This window comes from Phallusia mammillata, chromosome 4, assembly GCF_965637545.1.
Source record: "Phallusia mammillata chromosome 4, kaPhaMamm4.hap1.1, whole genome shotgun sequence".
Lineage (NCBI taxonomy): Eukaryota > Metazoa > Chordata > Ascidiacea > Phlebobranchia > Ascidiidae > Phallusia > Phallusia mammillata.
This window is the reverse complement of record NC_137255.1, coordinates 12646300-12670660: the sequence shown is the minus strand read 5'-3', so window position 1 is coordinate 12670660 and position 24361 is coordinate 12646300. Positions and strand designations below refer to the sequence as shown.

General features: G+C 39.2%; 2 protein-coding genes across 8 annotated transcripts; one reads left to right on the top strand and one right to left on the bottom strand.

The window, feature by feature from the left end:
* Positions 1 to 116: 116 nt before the first annotated feature.
* Positions 117 to 23398, bottom strand: LOC145222727 (zinc finger protein 277-like). The gene is made up of 13 exons (XM_080088914.1): positions 23106 to 23398; positions 22774 to 22824; positions 22024 to 22120; positions 21745 to 21913; positions 21479 to 21653; positions 21324 to 21407; positions 21010 to 21082; positions 20392 to 20437; positions 20204 to 20336; positions 20084 to 20142; positions 969 to 1065; positions 653 to 843; positions 117 to 583 (listed from the first exon to the last, which is right to left on the bottom strand). The coding sequence occupies exons 1-13, from the start codon at positions 23349 to 23351 to the stop codon at positions 406 to 408; spliced, it is 1599 nt and encodes a 532-aa protein (XP_079945040.1). The 5' UTR covers positions 23352 to 23398; the 3' UTR covers positions 117 to 405.
* On the top strand, positions 3518 to 19536 carry LOC145222726 (tripartite motif-containing protein 2-like). 7 transcript variants are annotated; one of them, XM_080088910.1, is made up of 15 exons: positions 3518 to 3600; positions 5966 to 6027; positions 13136 to 13655; positions 13937 to 14071; positions 14315 to 14473; positions 15183 to 15311; positions 15641 to 15865; positions 16014 to 16127; positions 16508 to 16660; positions 17234 to 17451; positions 17537 to 17684; positions 17852 to 18020; positions 18159 to 18263; positions 18349 to 18519; positions 18731 to 19536. In XM_080088910.1, the coding sequence occupies exons 3-15, from the start codon at positions 13149 to 13151 to the stop codon at positions 19027 to 19029; spliced, it is 2532 nt and encodes an 843-aa protein (XP_079945036.1). In that variant the 5' UTR covers positions 3518 to 3600; positions 5966 to 6027; positions 13136 to 13148; the 3' UTR covers positions 19030 to 19536. The 7 variants fall into 7 exon arrangements, with proteins under 7 accessions (XP_079945036.1, XP_079945035.1, XP_079945037.1 ...); XM_080088909.1 differs by lacking the exons at positions 3518 to 3600; positions 5966 to 6027 and adding an exon at positions 8119 to 8230; XM_080088911.1 differs by lacking the exons at positions 3518 to 3600; positions 5966 to 6027 and adding an exon at positions 10713 to 11540.
* Positions 23399 to 24361: the final 963 nt, after the last annotated feature.

The following is a 24361-nucleotide window of genomic DNA, read 5'->3' as shown; positions in this document are numbered from 1 at the left end:
ATTCCGGTTGGTTTGATTTAAACACTGCAAGGATGGTAAAACTACGTTGTTAAACAGTAGCTACATAGTTTCAGTGTAGATTTTATATGAAACATAAATTTTCTAATGAAAACTAGTGAGTTAAGTTTTCGATTTATTACGTACGAAAATGACACCCACAACTAAAATGGCGCTGGTTAGTCAAGCAGAGAACAAAGTTTTCAAAAGCAAAGAAAAAATCAAATAATACTGTGTATCAACAAGAAAATGGGCCCCAAACACAAAGATGAAAAGAAAAGTCATCACCCAAACATATATCTAATTGAAAATCATGATGTATAAATCATAAGCAGTCTTGGTGATGTATAAATCATAAGCAGTCTAAGTTTTTTTTTGCTTGAGAAAGCTTGTGACAGCAAACGGTCTTCAGGGCACTTCGAAATATCCAGTAACTACAAGATCGGTTAAAACACTGTCGTTGACAATAGCACGACAATCCATCCCGTCCTCGCCAATGACAAACGTGTCCTCCGGTTCGAATAAACCGTCCTTATCTTCGAGCTGACAGAGAAGTGAGTCATTTTCGTACGTAGGAAAATAATACCTAAAAAGCAAAACTCATGGCGTAAATCAAATTTGTGCTTATTTTGCCGAATTGAAAAAATACACGTACTGCGGTTGGTTCCACTGAGTCGATGATTTAATATTGCCCGAAACGTTTTTGGCGACTTCGGAAGGTTCCGTTTTTAACATAGACAATTCTATGTGAACCAAACGTCGAATAAAGTTGATCATTTTTACTTGTTGGTAAAAACTCATCTGCATATCACGCCTGATTGACACAAAGTCAAAATCGTGTTCGTCCTAAAAACATGTTTGCGGCAATTGGTTATTCTTAAAACTACAAGATTAGCGTTATTTGTAAAACTACACCATACAAGTGTTTGTTTCAATTCGTGTGAATATTAATTGAAAATAACACAACCGACCTTCATATGATTGTAAACATTTTCCGCTTGGTCAAATGACGACTCGCAGAAGAAACAAACGGAATTTTGACTTTCCTCGTTCCAACCTGACCAGTCTCTGCAACATTAGAAATTATATCAACACCAATTATACTTAAATCGATCCAGAAAATCTGCCGATCCAGAAAAGTTTGCACTTCAGTTTATACAATAGGGTAGTTTTTAAAAAATACCACAAGACGATTCTTCCAAGCACGATAACATAATTGGTGGTCGGCGTTGGGTTTCAACACGGGAATTTTAAATAGTTGTGGTTTGGCTTTGCTATCAATACATGCAGTGTTCGAAGTAGCTACAAAAATTAGTATCCTTTCATCTTAATCCAGCTCACTATCTAACTTCTACGGTAGCAGCAACATACTCATGGTCAAAAAGCAGCAAACTTTAGTGTTAGTGTGAGGGGTGGCTTAGCTCGTGTGAAGCATTCATTGTAAGCTACCTCTTACTGTGGCGTGGCAGACTTATCCTACGTGTGTTGTGACGTCAAGCAAGGTAGTTCGTGCAACCGCAGCGACGGCAGAAATGTTAGACGCGCACTCATGAGTGGCATCGATGCAAGGTGAACCAGCGTGCGTGGATGTGAGAAGGTGCTGCTAGCAAACTCAACACACACTTTCTCCAAAAGCTACAGCTACTAACCAAATTAGGTCAAACCCAATAAACAGCATTTTTTTGGTTGTTTTCGTCGTATAAACACTAAGCAAAATCGAACAGTATAGAACGTGTTTGAGATGACTTTTTTTAGCTTGCGGTGTATCTTCTGCTATCGCCTTTGCAATCGCCTTTGTTGTTTAATAACACCGACAGCCGAATTAGCCAATTTTTTTTTAGCTCTACGGAAAACTTTTCACCGGGTAAACCGAAAACTGCAACATAATTAGGTTTACGATTCGTAGCATTTTAGTATAATACTAAAACAGTCAACATGGATTGAAAACGAGACGAACGGTATGTTCCATGAAACGTGTAAACATTTGAGTGTAGCGCAGGCACAAAACCTCTGTTGGTTCGCTGCGAAATGAGATACAAGGTAAGGTGAGAGCCCCAGCCGCATTTTTCACATTTTTCCTCAGAATTGAAAAAATGGCTGCAAGGTTTGTCTCAAAGCCGTAATTATGCGAGTGGCGCGGACGCACAACAAGATTCGCCACGTTCCAGTCGCCTTCTGTATTTATGTGAAGTTGTACGGATTTAAATCGCAGCATTTGAACTGTAGTCCGGCGTTTGCACCGTAACTTAGAATGCTTTGCACTACTTTCAGCAATTACATTTAGAAAAAAATCAAAGGTTAACTCGCGCGCATCGAAGGGTGAGAACGTGTTTTGCTTGTGGGTTCCCGTTTTTTTAATGTATTCTGGCTAACCAAAGACACATAAACCAGGTGAATACACGCGTGTCGGTCCAAACGTTTCGCAGACCAGTCAAAAGTTTGTTGACATTATCAGTTTGTGTCCAATGTGAGGAATTTGAAAGCTTTAGTTTTCGAGTTATTTTGCTAATGCAACATGTTTTGTCGACAGTGAACGTGTAATAAACTTTACGATTGTTAGCCCGTTCAACAGAATTTGCCAGTGAAAGATGTGATAAATTTTACGAAAGCATAAAATATTCTGATAAAAAAGGGTTCCAATTTTAAGGCATTCTCTGGATTTATCTCATACAGATATATTGACAACTTTTAGGGCAAAAATTATTCACTTGAATTTCGGTGAAGTTGGTGTGAAGGTAACAGGATTAGTGTCGTGCTGATAAGAACGTCCCGCCGATACGCTTTACTGCGCAAAAAGTGAGAAGCTGTTCGTACTTACTCAAGGGGAAAATGTGCGCTGTAATAAAAGAGAATTCATGGAGAAGAGTGAGAGAGGAGGTGGAGGACGTATCACCTGCCTTAGCTCGTACGGCAGCACAGGTATAGTGAAAGAATGCGAATTTCAGATACCTTACATGAAAAAGGTCCTTTAATGCGATAAAACTGACAACAAGTCAACACCAATTTAAAACACAGGATCATAGGTATCGACTAACCAAAAGTACAACCCATCGGAAATTTTTGACAAAAGAAGCATCAACTAAGTTTCAGATTTGAAGTTTACTTTACAGAACTGTAAAAGTTTGGCCACAAGGCTCAATTATCTTCAAAGAAACGACTGATCCAAACTACAGCACAGCTAAGATACAGGGGTTCGGCAGATCACCAGATTAGCTTTAAAAATGTTCTTGAACGAAGAATGAAGAATGTTGTGAGCGGTTTTCGGAAAGAAACTTCGGTTGTCAAGTCGTACTGCCTAAGTCAGCTCGCAACGTAAGCAAGGAATTAGCAAGTCAATTCATGTGGAACCTGATTTATTTGACGGAAATTTTTACACGGACAGTTTAAATCCGCATATTCACAAGACCAATCCTAATAACGAAGGTGCATTTATTGCTTTAAACGCTGGCATAGATACTTTTTTGACATTATACTTGTAATATAGCTTAGGGCGAACAGGCGTGTCAATAGGTAGATTAATAACTTATCGTGCTGGTGGCCGGAACGTCGTGGATTAATCTACAAACAGCTTCAATGATGGAACAAAGACGATCAGTTGAATAGGTATTTTGTTGTAATTTAAAAAAATATAGGCAGAGGGCCATAAGGACTGCGTTTTTCTGTTCATTACATTTTTATATGTTGGTTGAAATATCTAACACTATAAATTTTCTTTTATTTCATCAAACAAACTTATGCCTTAACGTATGTACGCATTATAAATATGTAAGCAAATGGGTAGTACCGCATACACCTCTGCGTAAAAAAATGTGAATAATACTTGTTAAGATGCGCAAAATAAAGATATTACCCATTTAAAAACACTATAATTCCTAAAAATGAAACACCTGTACTGTTTTCTGTAGTCTTCGAATTGTGACAAAACAAAGAAGTCAAATAACATAAACCCTAAACAACAGCGTTTTAATGCACTGCAAAGTCGTGAAAACGGCTCCTGTTGGTTTTAAATGCAATGTTTTTGTAATTAGATGCGGAAGCAATACGTACTAAGTGATATTTTAAGTGGCGTGGAATTTTATCAAATGTATAACATGGTCAAAACACGACAACCGATCTGAACTTTGAACTAGATAATTTACTATTGACACTAACCGCTAATACCCCGATTGCAAGTTAACAACAGGTGAAAAAGACATTGTCTCCCAAGGGCGTGTAAATGTTGGTGTAATTTTGTTTTGTATTTTAAGGGAACATAGTTGGGTAAGGTCGTTGGGCACGAATTAGCGAAAAACAAAGGAGCTTGACAGTCTCGGTACAAGTAAGAGAGCCTTGCCCCAGGCGAACGCATCCTTTGCGGGCGTCACGCTCATGGCTTACCGATTTGCACTGAAACAAAAGAACGTCGCTTGCGCTTAAAGCAATTATTAAAACTTTGCCCACAAAAATTTGCCCTTGCTGATTCGGTAAAGAGTAAATTATGCGAGAACGGAGATGCGGCTACGACGGCAGACATTGCTAAACTATCTTTGTGTAAAACGTGCTGAGCGAACAACTCTTGTCACAAAGATGGCCTTCTGCAATTTCCAGCAACACACAGAGAGAATGACAAGTGCCGAGCAAACGTCACACACAAACAAATACGCCAAGTTGTGCGTCACAAACAGATAGTTTGCGATTCACGGTTTCCTGTCAGAGCGAAAGTCGCGATTGAGCCACTTCACCTTCTACAACTTTACTAAGTGACAGTTTACTGGTTGCTACGAGAAAGAGAGAGGTGAAACTCAGCCACTTTGTTCAAAAAACAAAAAAATACCGGACGTTTAAAAATGTTTTTATCAACTGGCTTGGAATTATAATTATTGCATTAAGAGTGTGAAAATTAAGTATGGTCCACAAACGACTAGCGCTTGGCTATCTTGTAAAGATAATTAGTGTAGTAAAAGTTTCCTTCTCAAACTTTCCCAAACGACGCAACGGCAGACCTTCTCAAAAATCCATTATATCTGTTTTTACTGCTTATTATTGTATCTTATTTTGGGGGTATTTGCACCAACTTGTTTTCATTCGTCACGTTAGATAGAGTTACCAAGCAATTAAATCAGGCGATGTCTCTGCATGTTGAAACGAGCACAGTGCACTGTCCAGCGCTGACAACAACAAGCTGCACAGAGCACCGACAGGCACCACAAAAACATCTTGTCACCACAATATGTGTAATTTGAGGTGAATTCGGGGTGTTTCCCTGAGTGTGTATGGGGTATATAAAGCGAATGTCCACGACTGGCCTGTTACTATTGGATCAGTTGCGAAGGGAAAGTTTGGAGTTGATCTGCGATAAAACAGCAACATTACCACTGATTTCGCAGTGTTCCACCGCGATAGTCGAGTTAGACCGGATATGAAAATAAACGCCCTTAGCTACAGAACAATGTCGGACGAGATCGTGTGGCGTTTATCATTCGCCGAACAAACCAGCGGATTTCCAGTGCAACCAATTATAGTCAGTACATAAAAAAACTGTTTTGTTTCAAAGTGCCAGTAGGTATAACAATATGCATTTTTGGATCATTTCAATTCTAGCGATAAGAACTTGCAAAGAAAATTCGCAACAAAAAGTCGCAAAATAAAGATATTAAATAAAAGCTAAAAACATCTTTAACACGAAATTAACCAGTAAAATAAAATAAGCTTTCCAGTTTGATGCGTTTACAGCTTTTTTTCCGCAATAAATCAAACAAGGCTTCTGCTCGTTTTTGCGATCACGCACCACAAACGAAAAATTTCCACACACGTTTTAATCTTCAATTTGACTAACTTTAAGTTTGTGGTTCGGTGATGATTTCTAGATGACGAGTCGTAAAAACTTTGCCGACATGTACGAGGCATTTGTCTGAGAACCACAAGAACAACTTTTAAAAAAAAATTTAATCACGACTTGAGGATTCTATGCAATGTTTTTATTTTTTAGCTTGTTCTGCACGACGACGATTTTTCGGGGCAGGGATTCGCTACTTGCAACGAAGATATAAGGTAAGGCCATTTATCATCACAAATTCAATTAATCATTACTTTTAAGAAACGGATAACAATAATAAACAAGATAATACGAGTGGCGCGGTGCAACGTTTTATTAACAGATAGAGAATTTTGAAAACTGTATTGCACAAAAGCGTTTGGTCAGCGAATAATTGCTGAACAAGACATGCTTTTAAGAATGATTTTTTCAAAGACAAAGCAACTATGCTGACACACGAATGTGTTCAAATAATGCGCAAACAGATGTGATTTGCACCCCCCGCCAATTACTTTACATCACCATTATATTTTGCTTCCTAATAAATTATTCCTAAAAAACAACAACCCAAACTAAAGATATCAAGCAACAATAATCGACTCAAGAAAAAAAAATCGACTGCTTGTGACTCGACAAATAAGATAAGTCAAACCGCTAGATGGCGGAAACGAACAATACTTGTGTGCGGGAAATTGCACGGTTGTGCAAAATAATTCCAAGTCAGCAAAACGTCTAAACTCAGTGACACAACTCGACTGGCGCTCACAAAAACGACCAAAATATGCGGTTCACTGGCACTGGGGACAACTAATGATCAAAGTACGGGTGGGAAACGAAGTGCTGGGGGCTTTTCGCACGAATGCAAAAGGGTGGAATGCATTAGAAACACGTAGGAAGGGCGATGCCGAGACAGACAACAAACCACACATTGTGTAAAACACAAGCTTTTAAAATCTTCAGAGACTCTAATCTAACACTTTCCCGTTGTTAGGGTGGTTGCCACACAACAATAACACACTTGTGAAATTGGTCATCAGCTACAAGATAAACTAAAAAAAGAATACCAGCACATATTTTGATAAAACATGTTGTATTTTTTCATCCTTAAATTACCACGTACAGCATCCAACAGTCGACCAGTGTATTTGTAAAATTTGACCCAATACTTTGGCTTCAATATCAAATGTAATTGTATATGAGTGATAACATAAAGATAATAAATGCCACGTTCGCAACTTCGTTCCACAACTTAAATCAGGATTAGGAAATCAACAATCCCATTTTTTGTTAAATTTATACAGGAAAAATACTTCCAGACAAATGGGCTAATTTCCAAAAAAAATCAAATGTCATTTATACAAAAACTGAACACGTCATGTCAAAAGTTCTGAAACAGGAAATATCACGTAATCCATCAGCGGATTTACGTCATAGGATATTTATAGCCGACGTTTGTCGCACCGGATCACCGGGATTAGCCAGGCATGACGGAGCGATAACCGGCGCTTTCTAACAAGGCTCGGTGCAGTCTCCTGTCCTATGTGCAGCCTCTGCACGTCGAGCCGCAGTGCATAATTCGTTTGCAAATACTTTGTGTAGCCGACAATGGCTTTCAATTACCAGCTAGAAAGCGAGATAAGGAGAACGAGCAGCTTAGAAAGGTAGAATTTCGATAAAACGTGCCGCTCTAATCCCAAGAAAAAACATCGTTCGATGGTAATATTTGCTGCAAAAAAAGCAATTGCGTGCCTTCTTGGTGAATTAGCAAATATCGCACTTTTGTAAGCATTTTCAAGAACCGCGCTAGTATGACACCCTGCCTACAAGCACTAGCCGGAGGCTAGAACAACCGCAGTCTGTCCAAGTTACGGATTAGGACAAGTTGATCTTTAGCACGAGAAACACATAAACACGGAAGACACGTCTGAAGATGAGGATAGAGATAATACAGTGATTGGTCAACAAAGACGTTCTTTGTGTTCCAGACTGCGTGCACTGATGCGCGTTACGCAGTGGAGCGTTGCATGACGTTACGTCATCTATGCGAGCGAAGGATAAAACATTCTTCAGCTGGTTTAAGTTTGGAGAGGAAGACAAACGAGAGCTGACACTCGGTCCTTGACCATAGTTGTGTGTCTAATCGTATCGTTTGCCGTTCAACAATTATTACTTAAGTATGCACAGAAATTGTAGATAAATCGACTTAGGTGCTCAGTGACATTGCGGTTTGGAGAACAAATTAGGTGCAGTTGCAACATTTAGTGAAGGATATGGAACTCGTAATCGCAAATTTACAACCTAATATTGTCACAGAATTTAAGCACTTTTTATGAAAATTAAATCTCAACAGTTCTGATGACAGACTGCTGTGGTGTGTGAAATAATGTCTGATATTATGAACCGTAATTTGTGTGTACTGGACGAAGAAGAAGACGACCGGTAAGTGACTTCAAAATTATCTGCGAAGTAATAACCCTTTTGTTTTTCCACCATAACTTTGAAACGCGGTTTTAAGTAACAAAATCGAAAGTATAAAACGTAGTAAAAATATATGCAACGATAAAAAATATGCTGTTACAAATTTGTTTTTGTTACACCGTTCAATAATTTTAAAGTCAGTGTCTATAATATTTCCTAAGATTTAACAAACAAATTTACAACAGTGAAAATGTAACGCAAAAAACTAGTAATTTTTTTATTCAAAGTTAGTTTTGCAACTCATACGTCACTAAATCAACAGCATAAACATCAGGCACGTCGCTTTGTTTTGGAGAAAAATACTGTTAAAAAACAGCGGAGTAAATAGGAAGAAAGCAAGCAAAGCCGCAAACTTACGTGAATAACACACTGTACCTTAAAGTAGGGTTTATGAGTCACACAAACAGCATTACCTAACTAACATCCGATAAACAAACACGTCACCATCACTTATACGCTGTGGGCGGGAATAATCTGTTTAAAGCTGCTGCCGCACAAAACGACTTTGCTCAATTACATGTTGTGGTGGTAAAGTTAAAAACATTTAACCTGTTTTCAAAAACAAGTAGGGCTTTAGAGTGACTGCGCACAATATTCTTGATATTTTAATGTCGTCGGATTGTCGCGCGGCGCTTAACAAATCAATCATACTTAATTTGACAGAAAACGGACGCAAAGCGGAGACAATCTTTAAATATCTTGTACACGAGGTGGAGCTATTAAGTTTGTATTCCAGCACTGTTCCGCATTTGCAATACATAACGTGGAGAATTTGCAAACACCATGCATGCACGAATCTTGATTAAATAAAAAAAAATGACAAAAAACAACGTGATCGAATTATTGCCACAATCAAATTTTCAAAACAACAAACAATACCAGAGAATTAAAACCTTGTTAAGTTTTCGATTCGGTAAAATTTGCATGTAAGTAGCTTTTTGATCCAGGTGCCATTTTTAAAACCACGGCCATTTAAAATGTGAAACCAAATATTCTGTTCAAAACCGTCGATCTCATGAGACCCCCCACGTCACACTGTGATTCTTAACGCGTGTCAAAACATCTTCGTCCACAAAAAAGCGTGGGGAAAATACGTCATTACCAACGATAATTCCGATGACAAAATAATGAACAATCCGGAAACAACATGTCAAATTTCATTTACTTGGAATTTAACCGTTTCAGTCACGAACAAAGGCGAATATTAACAACTGATATTCCTGTGGTTTGTGCTTAACATTAAGGTGACCCATGTAAGTATAAAAATGACCGCTGACCCATTGTTTGAGCTGCCGCGTTTCGGCAGTTGATCATTAATATTGCGCCAACAAACAAACATTAAAGATGAACGCTGGAGTGTTTGTCATGTACATTTCACTCGCTTCCGCACACTCCTTATCACACTCCGGGTCAAATCGATCAAGCTGCGAAGTCCGATCACGATAAAATCGCTCGCTTCGCCGCGGGCCACATATTTTCGACACTCGAGTTGACAAAAGTATTTTCATCCTTTTAAATTGTTGCCATTGGTGGGTCAAAATGAATGAAAAATCAAAAAAATGTTCTTGATTTAAAACATGTCAGACTTTTATTGGTGCAACAATTTTAATAGCACTTTTGCTCATCAAAACTTTCTGTGACTGCCAGGTAGAAAAACGCATCCCTTGCTTTACATATTGAAGGAGAAAATAAATAACGTTTCTCGTCACAAAAATTACACGTTTTCAAAACCCCACACAGCTTAAGTGGAATGACACGAAATCTGTTTTTGTTGGTGCACATTCGTGTCCACAGGTTTGGGTCGCTTGAGTTATTTAGGTCGAGCCCAGGACAATAGATCCCTTGTTAATCCCCGCACCTGCTATCCCATAACAAACCACGCGGCATAACGTTATGGCAACACAACTAGGCTCCATGGGGAATCAATTCTACTACAACCGACGTTTGTTTGCGGAAATCGGGTTGCAAGGATAACATGACATTAAACCGCACATCTACAAACATCACAAAATGCGGAACGATTCAACACACGTGGTTTCCACGTCGCAGCACGAACTCACCTATTGTCGCAAGTCAAGTGATGTAAACAGTAGTTGGCGCCGAGCACCTTTTAAAACTGCGACTAACTCGACAAAGAATTTTGCGCAGCAGCAACCTCGGGTTACCTGCAAAAAACTACAGCAATCTTGGACGAGATTTGAACTGGAGGCGTGCTGTGGTGTAATAAGGCACGATTAGGTTCGCTCGAATTCATGAGCGGTCCAACAACTGTTTGAAGTTATTTTGATCCCCTATCCGCTGAAATGGTGGGCGAGGTCAAGCTACGCCAGTTATTTGTTGTCTTTTCTGTCTTTCTGTAAAACCACCGCCGTCCATTCTCTTTCTCTTTCAACGGTGCAGCTCTGTCTCTTCCCGGCGATCGGCGGGAAAAAAGGGCGCAGATTGCTGACTGTGGCAATGACAATACAACAGGCGAGAGGTTGCTCAACCTGTAGAAGGAGCGCACATCTGCGTAGTTGGGTTTGGCATCGTAGAACGGAAACTTTAATCTCGTTAAAAATGGGTGAGCTATTTGTCGGAGTCAAGTAAAGGGTCGTAGAAAAGGTTGTTTTAGGAAAACCAAAGATCAGAAAAATGAAGTAGCCCATACCCAGTGAAGAAGTTGTGTAATGTGCAGACTGCAGACATACATTTTCAGTATCATATAAAGTTTTAACTAAAACTAATAGATAAGTGTTTCATTACAGTTTAGAATGAGGATTTGACCAGAAAGAGTGTGATGGCGAAATGCAGTTGATTTCGCACGTTCGTGATAACTCCCGCACAGTTTATGGAAGTAGAGTCGTGGGAGTTCTGCCAGCTTGCCGTCACCCGCAAATATGTAAGATCGGTTCTAACCGAAAATCGTCCAGGCATAAAATAGCTTCGTCCGCACAGTGGGTGAGGTTTTTTCAGATGTTGTTCGCAGATATTTGAATGCAGTCATGCATACAACCTACGCAGCCCCAAGTGTCAGATATATCAGAAAAAATAACCAAGTATCCGCAGAAAACTAGACTTTTGTCAAAAGCTTAATTTGATAGAACAGAATGCTACAGGTGAATCATTAAAGCTTGCTCTCAAAACGTGACCTCTTATGCGGCAAGGCACGGAAACGCCATACCGCAACGCTATTTGCGTAACTCAAAACATTTGCCCGCGATTCCCAGACACAGGGAAGCTCGCATATGTAAAAAATAATCATGACATCATAGGCTGGGAGTGAATACAGGTAACCAAAAATGTTTCCAGTAATATCCGAATGTTTTCGGTAAGTTCTTTAAATGACTGTTGAAATTGATTTACTGGTCGCGCCACCCCCGAGTGCACAGGGCCCAACATCTAATCAAACAAACACGCTATTTGGAAACTAGTCAGTTTACAAGCGCTCTGACATAGTTTAACGAACTGTAACAACAGTTGGTTGCAGGAACAGCAGCGATAGGAGACAAATGTAGGACAACGTGAGAAGGAAAGTAAACTAATAAAGTGTGCGCAGGGTTACATAGCAAAAGCAGGAATATCTAATTGCTTCGGGTGGCATTTCACCAACAAAGCGTTTGCGTCTTTGGTGCGGATATAAGCGGATGGAATATTTGTAACTGCGGTAAAGATTTGGAAATTATAATCTGTCGCGGTTCGACGAATTTCAAGTGGCTGTCAACGAAAATCGTTTCCCACGCAATCACCCGACCCAAGCTAAAAAGTAGTGAGGCAGGATGACAATCCAACTCAGAGTTGGCCAGTGGTGATTTGTGGTTACAGAAAACCTGTAGCAATGTTTAAGCACAGAATTTCTGCATAGTGGCGGCAACCATAGAATTTGTTTTCAAATAGCAAAACGTGTTTACTGAATTTCACCCTGAGGCGTAACCAAGCTTGATATCTTATTTGGTTTCACCACAGGATCGTGGAATAGTATAGGACTGTGGTTTTGACAAACGTTTCGAAAAACATATCAACTTGCCAGAAATCGCGGGGCGGCAAATAGCTGCTTCAGTGATTTTCAGAGTTTAACCGCCAGCACTCATGAGTCCAACGAGGTTAAGAACGCGCTCGGCACCAGACTACAATATCTTCAAGGAAAACATCAGGTTCGTTGCTTGCCGCGATTTCTGCATGGTAAGCGCCGCTGTTCGATCATCCACGCAAAATTACACCTGAGATTTACCTCCCACGATCGAGGTACAGGTTGCACTCGATTCGTAAAGTGTCAGGCAAAAGGAATCTTATTTTGTCAACAAGGACGCCAGAAGTTCGCTTCAAGACCACACACATTGCGGCGCATGTTGCGTATGTGAGATGATTGGACAAAAAGCTAATCGGCATCCAACTTAAGACTAGTTTTCCAACTGAGGGCTTATCCGTCTGAGAACAACATAAAAATATGCACATACACCGCACAAAAGCCCCCTAATCTACATTCGTGCCCTAAATAAGGGGGGTCATGAATCAGGGCCGTATAGTTCAGCACCCGCGCATTCTATTTCTCACGGTAAATATCAGGGTGGACATGTGAGCAGCCTATCGTTGAAACGAAAAGCAAGCAAGGCCGCTCACCCACAGATTTCCGGGTCAATGTCTGCCCAAAACTCGCCCCTTGTATTTACTTGAAACTCGGCTGTGGCAGCACGTAAGTGGCAATCGGAAAATTCGAGGCCCGTAATTCAATAGGCAGATGCGAAGGCGCGCAAGTTGCCCCTACTTGAAGCTTCAATGGGGTTGAAAATGACAATAGCGAGCTAAACCTCGTATTGTGCATTGAAAAGAAAGATTTTGTATTGTGGTGAGAATGAACGCATGAAAAAGTGTTATTCTTTCAACCAGGTTTGCCGGACATATGATGGCGAGTTCAATCGACTTGCTGACCAAGATCAACGATGAGTTTCTCACTTGTCAAATCTGCTTCGAGACGTACACTAGACCGAAAAGCCTCAACTGCCAGCACACCTTCTGCCTGAAGTGCCTTGAAGAGTACACGCCGCCCAACAGCACGGAAGTGATCTGTCCCACCTGTCGATGCGAACAACCGCTTACCCCACAAGGCATCAACGGCCTGAAGGACAATTTCTTCATTTCAAGTATGTCAGACATGCTGAAAACAGTGAAGGAAATTCGCAGTGAAGACAAGGACGGCACCTCTCTGATGTGTGACACTTGCGACCACGACAACCGCAAGGTGGCGATTTCGCGTTGTTTGGATTGCACAGATTTTCTTTGCACGGAATGTTCGACATGGCACATCCGCACCAAGTTGACCAGACATCACAAGATCGTCTCGCTCACAGAGTTTGAATCTGGAATCCACAACCAGGAGTTGAAGAGCAGAGCAAAGATATATTGTATGGTAAGTTGTGTAGTTTTAACTGACGAGGAAAGTAATTATGCTATAAGGTCTGTGCAAGGGGATTACAGGGTGACAGTTGAACAGATTATCCACAAAAAGATAGTGGCAAAATGTTGTTCCGCCAGTCAAACTGTGGTGTGGAACAGAAGAAAGCAATTACGCGCCTCGTGTGTTACAGTATAGTGAAAGGTCACTGACAATGATGCGAAAAAAGCAAAATCTATCAAGATTATACTTCTCTTTGCTGCATAAAAAACTGTGAATGTAAATTATCTCTACAGATACATGACGGGGAGGTAGCCAAAATCTATTGTCAATCATGTCAATGCCCAATCTGCCACGAATGTGTGGAATGCGGTCACTCCCGGCACAGACGATGCTCATTAAAAGAGGAAGTGCTAAACCAAGGGCACCAGGTAAATATTACTGGAGGTAAACTTAAAAAATTCAAATGGATGTGAAACTAAAAACCGGTTGAGGTGACTGATCCCCCAAAAGAACTGTTTTTACACATGACTAGCATTTGCTCAACCGAATTAAATCTTGACTTCTGTCTGTCGACCCTTGCTAAAACGGGGCAGGAAAAAAAAACATCAGTGAGCTGCAAGCAAACAATCGGGATTCACTTGGTTATTGAAATTCGCTTTGTTGTGCCGCAGATCGAAAACCTTCTCAAGACAGCAAGGGAGAAGACAGACGTGCTACGAACGCTGCAAACAACTTTAAAAGACCTCAAACAAGTAAAAAAGAATGACCGGGAAAACGTGGAAGTTGAAATCGAGAAGACCTGCGAAGTTTTTGTTAACGCCATTCGCAAGGTACATATTTTTCATTTTTCATTCTTCCAAAATAATTCTTAAAGAACGTTTATACATTGCATTGTGCGCGCTCAAACCGCTTACCTATATGCTATTAAATCAGACAGGTGCATTGACGCCTGGAACTATGTCGTTTTCATCCGGTTTAAACGAGACATCCGACGATTATAGCTCACGGAGCAGAATTAAAATGCCCACACATATGTAATTACGCGCTTAAAATTCAAAAAATTTCAAACTCCATCAAGCTTTTAACAAGGAGTACATGGCGCCTTAACGGCGTTCGCAAATGTTTGCGTGTCAATTATATCCAGTTGCACTGACCACAATCAGCAGTTCACGCCATGGCTGACGTGTATGTTTGAAATCAGTGAAAATATTGAATTCCTGAAGGCTAAACCAATCAAAAGTGCCAATCAAATATTCTAGCTACAAACGTGCAATTATTTGCCGTCGAATCGTGGGTGATAGATCATGAAAACCGCCGTATTTCAGACTGAATATGCGGGTAAACATGTCCACCACAAGCACAGGTTGCAAACGAGACTTATGAAGACTGAAGAAGAAAAAAGTGTATAATAAAAAAAAATGGTTGAATGATGAAGTTTATACTTTTTTATACTCTGTGCAAAGACTTTGGTAAAGAAGTTGGTAAAGATTACCAATAACAATTTTATTTGGTTTATTATAATATTTTCTCAATTTAAAGCGCAAGCAGGAGTTAATCGATGAGTTACACAACATGCACGCAACTGAAATCAAGCACATAAACGCGGATGAAGATTCGGTCGAAATGCAATTGAGCTCTTTGGTTTCCTGCATGGAATTTTCGCGAAAGGTCAGCAGACCAAATGAACGTAATATCGTTTGCAAGAGCTGTAACTTGACATTTTACTCAAGCCCTGCGACAGTTCAACGTATTTCAGCCAAATATGATACTTGTTGTAAAAGCTTGTATTACATTAACTGCGTACAACTAGAGTTTCACAGTTTGCACGTCAGAAATAAAAGACCCAATCGACAGTTAAGAACATTTTTATTCATTATTTACACATGGGTATAAATTTGTACACTTGGTATATAAGGATATTTACACATGGGTATAAATCAATGGTTTAGCGTAAAACTGAACTATCATTCGAAAAGTTCTATATTCTTATTTGGCAGGTTCTTGAGTACGGGACGCCGAAAGAAGTGTTGGGGTTGAATAACCAGATGACACAGATTCTTCACCAACTATTAGAGACACATCCAGCCCACACATATCATAAGACAGAAGAAACTGACACGATCAATTTCGATACAAATGCCGATGCTAGTGTACGAGTAATAAGAGACAACCTGGGAAAACTTCACATTCTGAAGACAGCGTTCGACGAACAAGTAAACAAGGTAATGCTCCTACTACAGGAAATTTGTATTATAAAAATCATCCAGACCGTTAAGTCACATTGAGATATAACTAAAGTTTTATAAGTCAGAATTGCTGCCGAAACTTAAAATAAACAGTTAAACCGTATCGCGACATTTGCGTTTGCAGGTTCTGCGCCAGTTGGACTCATTTTGCGCCTCAGACTCGGCACTTGTGCTAAAGCACAACGGCAAAGTTCACTTTCATCGGGAGGAATCAACCGAAACAAAACTTGTTTTGCAGGTGGGTGAACTTGTCAGACGTGCAGCAAATTAAGTAAAGCAAGTATGTGCAGCCGCTTTAGTGAATCATGGCGGAGGTATTGGAATCTCACATCACGTGGCGAGCGTAACTGGGGTGTAGTTGTTGGGTGTGTACGCCCCAAACATACTTTAGATATTATCGTGATAGTGTTGTTGGCTGTGGCAGACCTTCTGTTTTGCACTGGTCGAACTAGCTGATTTTACCTAAGTCTGTTGTTAAAACGAATCTGTGCCACAACGAAACTATAAATTTGTAGCGTTAAGCTTTCGGCAATTTTCTTCTTTATGTCCTTTTTATTAACCTGTCTGTGCTACTAAAAGCATTTTAGTATTTATTAATACGTTTGCCATATTGTTTAGCTTGGTAAACAAGGAATCGCGGAAGGCGAGTTTGAATCGACACCAAACCTTGCAGTTAACTCAGTGAATGAGGTTATCACCGCTGATTACGATGGAGCCAAGATTCAAATATTTGACCCTCAAGGGAACTTCAAAGACTCATTCGTCACCGAAGTAAGTATGGATAGCCCCGTTTGAATGTCGCACCAAAGTAACGACGACGTGTGATCAAGGGGCCGTTCAAATTCACGCCTCGTGACACTGCTGGATTCTCGCGCATAACTCGGGTGAAAAGTGCGAGCAATCTGAACTGGTGAAATCCCGAGCGTAAAAATAAACAGCTCACGATCTCCTGCAGTTGTTTGTCTATCCCACATTTTGAGACACACACTGAGTTAATGTGACTTTGCGAGTGCTCGCTGCGAATCAAGCGGACAGCGCTACCAACGACCCATGAAAGGGAACCGCACTATAGACAATACGGCTTTCTGAAAGTTAACCGCTGCCCCACCGCTTCATTGCACAAACTTGGTCACGGGTCTGTTATCTTTCTAGAAGCTGCACCAAGCCTAAAGTTTGTGCAAGTAATCCAACCCTAAGCGCACACGATACCAGAGCTAAACTTTACTAAACCATTTTAAAAAGGGGATTCAGGCAGGTTAATGAACTATTTGTTTCTGTTGATAAAATCCTTTATAACAACATACAGCCCCGTAAACGGGTATTCAAGGCAAATTCTAAACGCAGGTTAACAAACGAATGTGCAAACCTGCTGGAATTGCCATTCTGCACAACGACGATATTGCTGTATGCTGTGAAGATCAAGTTCATATTTGGACTCATGAAGGAAAGAGTGTGATCGGATTCGGAAAAGGGTTATTCGGAAACTGTTCGAGCATTGCCGTGGACGTTGAGAACCGAATAATCGTGGCTGATGTAGGAAAACATTGCATTTTCATTCACACGTAAGTTTTCATGATCGTTTAGTAGAGTTTCTAATTTTTTCAACATACCCATCATACCAAGTAAATCCCATTTTCGTTCATGCAGCGACGACGGAAAGTTGGTGACGCAGTTTGGTGCGCAAGGAAAGGGTGAAAGCAAGTTAGTGGAACCTCGATACGTTGCCAGCGACTCGCAATGCAATGTCATTGTGTCAGACGGGGGTGACTGCAGTGTCAAGAAGTTCACAGCACAAGTAGGCCTATGTTTCTTTGAGCAACTGGTCAATTGTTTTGTCACATAATTTACATTTTACGGTTCGTCGTAGGTTTAGCGGACCGAGAATTAGACTGTTTTTTTGTGTTGTAGTTTTGCATTAGCATGATTTGTTTTGCATTTAGTTGGTAACACTTGTATGTTTAGGGGGAGTTCCTATTAAGCTTCGGAGCGGAGGGACCTGAACGAGGACAGTTCCAAGGTCCCAGGGGAATTTGCACCGATCGTCATGACAACATATTGGTGGCGGATTGTTGGAACCACAGAGTTGATATATTTACACCAGATGGCTGCTTCATGCGTCACATCGCCACAGGTACAGTGGTTGGATGCAAACTGTTAACTACCGTTTATGGTATCTCCGACAAATCGTTTTAGGACATAGCAACGTAACATTATATAAGTTCCACCAAACTTCTTACCAAAAGAATGTAAATTATTTATTTGTTTGAAGGAGCAGACAGTCTCCATTTTCCATGGTGCATCACACTCACAACCAACGGCAAACTTGTTCTGTCAGAAGATTACAGCTGGTCTGTAAAAGTTTTTGAACTTCCAGGTATGCACGTGCAAACCGATGGACGCCTGATCACACAAAATCGTACACGTTGTTTTCACACTAACCCATTACATTTGTACAACAGAATATCGCAACTCTTCATCAATGTCGTCCATGGAAGAAATCATTTCTCCAACTGCCTTGATACCAGACTTTGACCAATTAGCTGGACAGTTCGATTTGCCAAACTTGCTTAGTAATAAAGTGTCATGGTGGCTCACCTCACCAAACCATCACGATTCGGATCACCAACAAAGTAAGTAAACAAACAAAACTGTAGATTTGACGTGAAACAATGCTACAGGTATAGGTGCCTAACACGTACTCTGTAAATGAAATGCCTAAAGAAATTGACCACGATATGTTTCCATATTTCTAAATAATTTGGTCATTGTAGTAAGAAGATGTCAAATAATTACACAACCTAAAACAAGGATCAAACAAAAGATAAATCTTGTGTGTTGCAGTGAACGGCATTCACAACACAATAGCGACATCTAACGTCCACCCAAAACCCAACCGAAGCTTAACCAGCAAAAAATCCTCGTCTAGTGATAGTGACTTGACCTCGGTGTTGCAACCAGTCGCGTCACCACAAAATCACATCACACCAGTTGCACAACAAACAAACGAGGTTGTAACGCCGAACGGAATTCACGGAAGCAGTACAAGTTTAAGCAGCAGCAGCAGTGGAAAGGTGTCTTATTCGGGTAAAATTCCCGCGTCCAACGATCAGGCGATCGTGGGGATCGTGAATGGAACATAAATTGCTTTGCCCTTTAAGCTAAAAGACGAACTGCCGCGGATTACGAAGTTGCGAGCCCGGTCGAGATGGGCCGGCGGGGGAAAGGGACTTGACAACGATTTATGCAATGTTGTGCGTTTGATTTCAGGCTGGAGAAACTTAGCGGCTGTGTGTGTGGTAGGAACAAAACAGTTGCCTGACATTTTCACTTTTACGCGTTCTTTCCTGCCTATATTATGCGTCTTGCCCGTCACTGAAACGCAATCCATGTACACGGTCGTGTCCGTTTTCTATTCCTCGGCGCCAATGTATTGCAACAATTCTGTACAACTTCCAGTATTCTTGTATATCGGTACGTATTTCGTGTGTTATTGTTTTGCATTACTTTGTACAGTCTTTCTTTTGTCCTATCTCATTAAAATAGAATGAAACTCAAGAAAAAGCAAGCATCTCTGTACAATATTGTTCGCATTTCTCTGCATTCTACCAACGCTTTCTTTAATATGACAATAAAGTACTAAAGCTACAGCTATGTGTTTAAATGCACGGCCAGACCAAAATTTTTGCAAGAAAGCAAAAGCATCGGTAGTTGCCATAGAAATCACACGTTTCGTGACACACCAGATAGACGTGGTAATATCCCTATAAAAGAGATTGGAGCTAACATAACAAAACCATAACTTGACCGGTGACAAATAATTACCAAAAAATAAAGCTAATTTTGACGGATCTGTTTATAGTTGTAACCGGTTGTACGTCATTCATCCTGTCAAATCCTACCATGTTGTATCAATTAAGTTTTGCATTCACAGCAAACGTTTCGACAAAGAGTCATATGTCACTATAAACCTATAACTATTCAAAGAAAATTTAAGCAGCAAAACCACGTTTAGGTATACTTCACCACTTCACCACGTCACCACGATTCGATTTGAATCGAACAAACGATTAGGATTATTTTGTTTCTCACAGAGCTATATGTACGAAGGCACATTATTTGCTTATTAATAAATAGAAAGCAATAAAATAAATAGCTAACAAACCTAAATTGAAACCTGTCTGACAGTTTACTTACTCGTTTGAGTCAAGTCTCTCTGATTCATTTTGCAAAGTTTCCCAGTTCTTTCCGAGTTCCTGCAAGCGCAAAAACTCGTTACTATATTGTTTTGCAAAAAATATTAGTGCAAAAATTTACCAGATAATTTATGATGTAATACTTGTCGTAGTCCTTATTTTTGGGATTGAGTCGGCGATGTGCTTTCTTGCGCATGTGCTCACGTAAAGATGCCCGATCTTTGAAAAGTTTCTCACAAAAGAGACATTGCAGTCTGTAAAGGTTAAACATAATTAAAGAAAGAATTAGGACAAACACAAAAAACTTACGCATCCAACTTTGCATGTATTTCGTCTAAAAACTCCCGCACGTTCACTGAAACACATGTTTATTTTAAGGTAAACGGGTTTTTCACCCTGTTGCCTGTCTTTAATATTGAACAAACTATAAAATGTGTTGCGGTCACGTGCTTTTAAACCATCTTTTTGGCACATTAGTTTGGTGAACATAGCGGGAAACACGCGCGCCCGCAATTGCAACGCGATTATGTCTGTTGATGCAGAAGTTTTTGTTGGCAGAATCCTTTTTAACAGAGCAATATTTAAAGCTACATATTGTTTTCAAAACATATCAGCTACATTGTATGAAACATATTATGTGATTTGTATTTAGATCTTGTAATCAATTAATCCGTTGAGACCTTTCCTGATGGCATTTTTACAAGTATGTAAAACAATGCAGGCAATGAAGATTTTTCTGGAAATATAATTTACAGTTCTATCATTATGTTGCAATACACAGCTTGCAATGGGTGGTTTATTTGCTTTGAACCAGCAAACTATTATTAGTGTCATACATTTAGCGGGATGGTGGTTTCAACATATTAAAGTACCAGATAGATTTTTTCAAATCTGGTTGTATGACACCCCTGAACCAACTTTACTAACCGATATTATCTGGATGTCCGATGTTGAAGTTGTGATCTTCTGTCATGTGATTGAACAAGTTAATTCGATTACCCTGAGGCACATAATAATAGTTATAACATTGTTTGCAAAAGGAAACAATCCAAAAACTGATACTCTCACAAAGTTTATTTTAATGACATTGATTTTGAAACCTTCTCCTCAAAACCTTTTAGGGTAAACCATCATGATTGTTTTTGAAATTACAGATTTTATTGGTTTTGTTTGTAATAATATATACACAGCCAAAAAGGGGTCTTCCATGATTGTTGTTATACCACAAGTAAAAAAAATACCTTGAAGTGTTTTGTACAAAAAGGGCACATTCTTTCGAAATTGTTGTCTTTTCTTTCAAACTCTTGTCGAAGTAAAAGTTGTTTCTACATCAATTATTAAACAAAGTTGGTAAAAAAATTAGATTTGTGGTATTTCCTATTAGCACAACATTTACCAATTTGGACAACTGCAATTCCTCACGAATTTTTTTGTCTTCTGGCAAAGCATCACAAAGTAAAAAGTATTCTTCAGATTCCCCCATATCTTTACGTCCTGTGTTTGTTTTTATCTTTGAACAAAATTCATCAAGAGGACCTTCTTGGAAACGTTTTTTCCAATATATTGCATATCTGGAAAAAAAGTGTTGCAGAATTTAATTATCAAAATTTCCCCACACTAGACAGTCAAAAGACACACTTTCATGTATTGCCGGCGACTTACTTTCTTAAGTCAGCAATTAGCTTGACATCAGCTACAACCATCTTATGTTCTACAATCAGGTGACACAAGTATTCATCGTAATGAGCTTTTGAGTCCAAATCTTTCTCAGTATATTGGCAAAGCATACATGGTGTTTCATTATCAGCTAACTTCTTGTTTGATGCTTCAACTATGGACAGGGTTTAAAATAATTCATATGTATTGGTCATTGTATAAGTATTAACACAGTTGTTATTTGTCTGCTGTATTTGCCACTGAAAAAAGTTTTAAATATTGCACCTGAGTTTGGAGTAAGCTTTTCTTCTTTCAACAGAAGTGGTTCTAGAATCATGCTATGAGAGCTTTTGTGGTCATTATGGCTTTCATCATAAACATACTGCAAACATTGTGTGAGACAATAAATAATTGATTCACATAACCTTGAGAGATCAGCAGATTTAGACATAAGTGCAGTACAGCTATCAAATTTAGTGTAAAAACACTGTGTCAGTTGAATGTTTTTGTGGACACGAAAGATGGTTTTCCTAATTGTCCCCAATCTATCTGTGTAGTTTGTCTTGTTTATGCTTGGGCACATACACCATTAGCAATAGGTCCCCACACTTTTGCCCAGTGAATAAGTAACAGTACCCATGGTCAAATGGTGTGATTATTTTTGAATAAATTGGTAAAAAAAGTAACATGTACTTTGAATTCAATCCATTAAAAGCTCTTGCCTTTGTTTTTTTACACAAGAGACACGTCCTTTCCTGCCCAGAAATACAGACCCACAAAAACAACATAAAAATACACGCCATTCCAGTTTGCAAATTTTAAGATCACATTATGGCCACAAAATTAATTCTTCAGTAAGTGCAGCCTTTTTTGAAGTTTCCTTTTTAGCAAGCCTGTTTGTGTTAGGTCGTCCATAGTCACTGAAGAAACAATTTTGGCTAACTATCTATCACATGTGTATTTCACATGTGAACCTTAATCCTTGGATTTGATACTACAGAATAAACATTAAAAAATATTTAATAAAGTACTTACATTTTTACTTTCTGCATTAGGTACAGCTACATTCTCTGCTTTAGTGTTATCCTAGAAAAACAGTGTGATATGTCAAACTGCTGTCATAAAAAACACATAACTATAACCAACCCTAATAGGTGTTTTAACAGAACATTTTTTTTATTTTTGCCAGTTTTTATCCGCTCATTACATTTTTCTATATTTTTAGTGAAAAGAAGCTTAAAAATGACTGGACAGATAATCTAAAAATTGTTACATTAAATAGAATAACACAGACTCACTTGCCCTTTGGACTCACTTAAAATAAGTTATCGCGTTCAAGTTCAACATTTGAAGCCATGTGTACTTACATTTGACTTTGACATGGAACTGGAATAAGAAACTAAATTGTCATTAACATCTGTATCCTCTGTTGATCTACTTTGTCCAATATCAACAGTTTCAGCACCAGAGTCAGCAGATTGTTCTTTTTTAACTGTTTTAATTAAACCAACTTCACTTGCATTGGTAGATTGTAGTGGTTCAACATTATCACAACCACCAACTTCTTCTGGTTTTGTATTTTCATTGTCAAGTTCTTTATTTTCCATTTCCATATTCAACTAATTACCAAACGTATATTTGCTGGAGCAAAGTTGAAAATATTCTTGCAAATGCAATGTAATATTACAATTAAACGAAAATGCAAACAGGAGTAAAACAAAAATTTTAAACCAATTAATAAGAGTAATTTGTTTTTGGTTTGCTTCAGCAAACACAAAATATGGTTTTGGTCATTGTTTCCTTAATAACGGAAATGTATGTAATGAATAATGGAATTTGCAAAATTAGAAATTTGATATATCACATACTCGACATGATTTTTTGTTCAACTAATTAGTTTCTTGTTTAGGGGTGATGGGCTGATGGCTAAACAACTTTCTCTATCTAAAGAATATATATTCTATATTACAAAGAACTAGTGATGGGACGGGTACCTGGTACACGGTACTCAGTATCGATGGTATCGAACGATTTCAGTGGTATCGATACTCGTACTCGGTATCAAAATATTTTGTCTCAGTTTTCGATACCAACGTGCGAGTACCGAAGGCCGATTTACGACATAAGAATACAGGCAACTTTATGCCAATATTTGCTTCGGACAGCACTAAATTGGAAAAAAGTTGCGCCGGTTTATGTATCTTTTTCGCTATCACGTGGAAATTACATTTTTCGGCATGTGTGTGTGCACGCCTGTACCCCGACCATGGCAGATAAATTAGCCAGTGATATACAACTAAGTACAACACTACACTTAAGCACTCGGTAATCGTACTCGGTATCGAAGGTATATACATGTGGTACTCGTCGGTACTCGCTTCAAAACCTGGTATCGTCCCATCAATACAAAGAACTATAGTAATTATAATTACTGTATGGGCTGGTGTACATCACTTATGCGTAAAAAACAAGAAAATACAGTACAGGACATTCTTAGTTTTTTAATTACTGTATCCCATTTATCCGTATTACACAAAGTTACCAAAGAAAACAGTTAAAAGAGCACACGTGTAAACTGCAAATACACTGCAGCCAAACACACGCAAAATACGTCAAACGGGAA

Bases quoted from the DNA above. Each gene is read 5' to 3' on its own strand.
- LOC145222726 (XM_080088907.1), top strand. From the start codon at position 12,338: ATGAGTCCAACGAGGTTAAGAACGCGCTCGGCACCAGACTACAATATC. The intron at 14,072-14,314 runs GTAAATATTACT...GTTGTGCCGCAG, and splicing joins TGCTAAACCAAGGGCACCAG to ATCGAAAACCTTCTCAAGAC. The intron at 18,021-18,158 runs GTACAGTGGTTG...ATTTGTTTGAAG, and splicing joins CATGCGTCACATCGCCACAG to GAGCAGACAGTCTCCATTTT.
- LOC145222727 (XM_080088914.1), bottom strand. From the start codon at position 23,351: ATGGAAATGGAAAATAAAGAACTTGACAATGAAAATACAAAACCAGAA. The intron at 21,408-21,478 runs GTAAATGTTGTG...TAATTGATGTAG, and splicing joins AATTGCAGTTGTCCAAATTG to AAACAACTTTTACTTCGACA. The intron at 20,438-21,009 runs GTTAGTAAAGTT...CATGTGTTTCAG, and splicing joins CGGACATCCAGATAATATCG to TGAACGTGCGGGAGTTTTTA.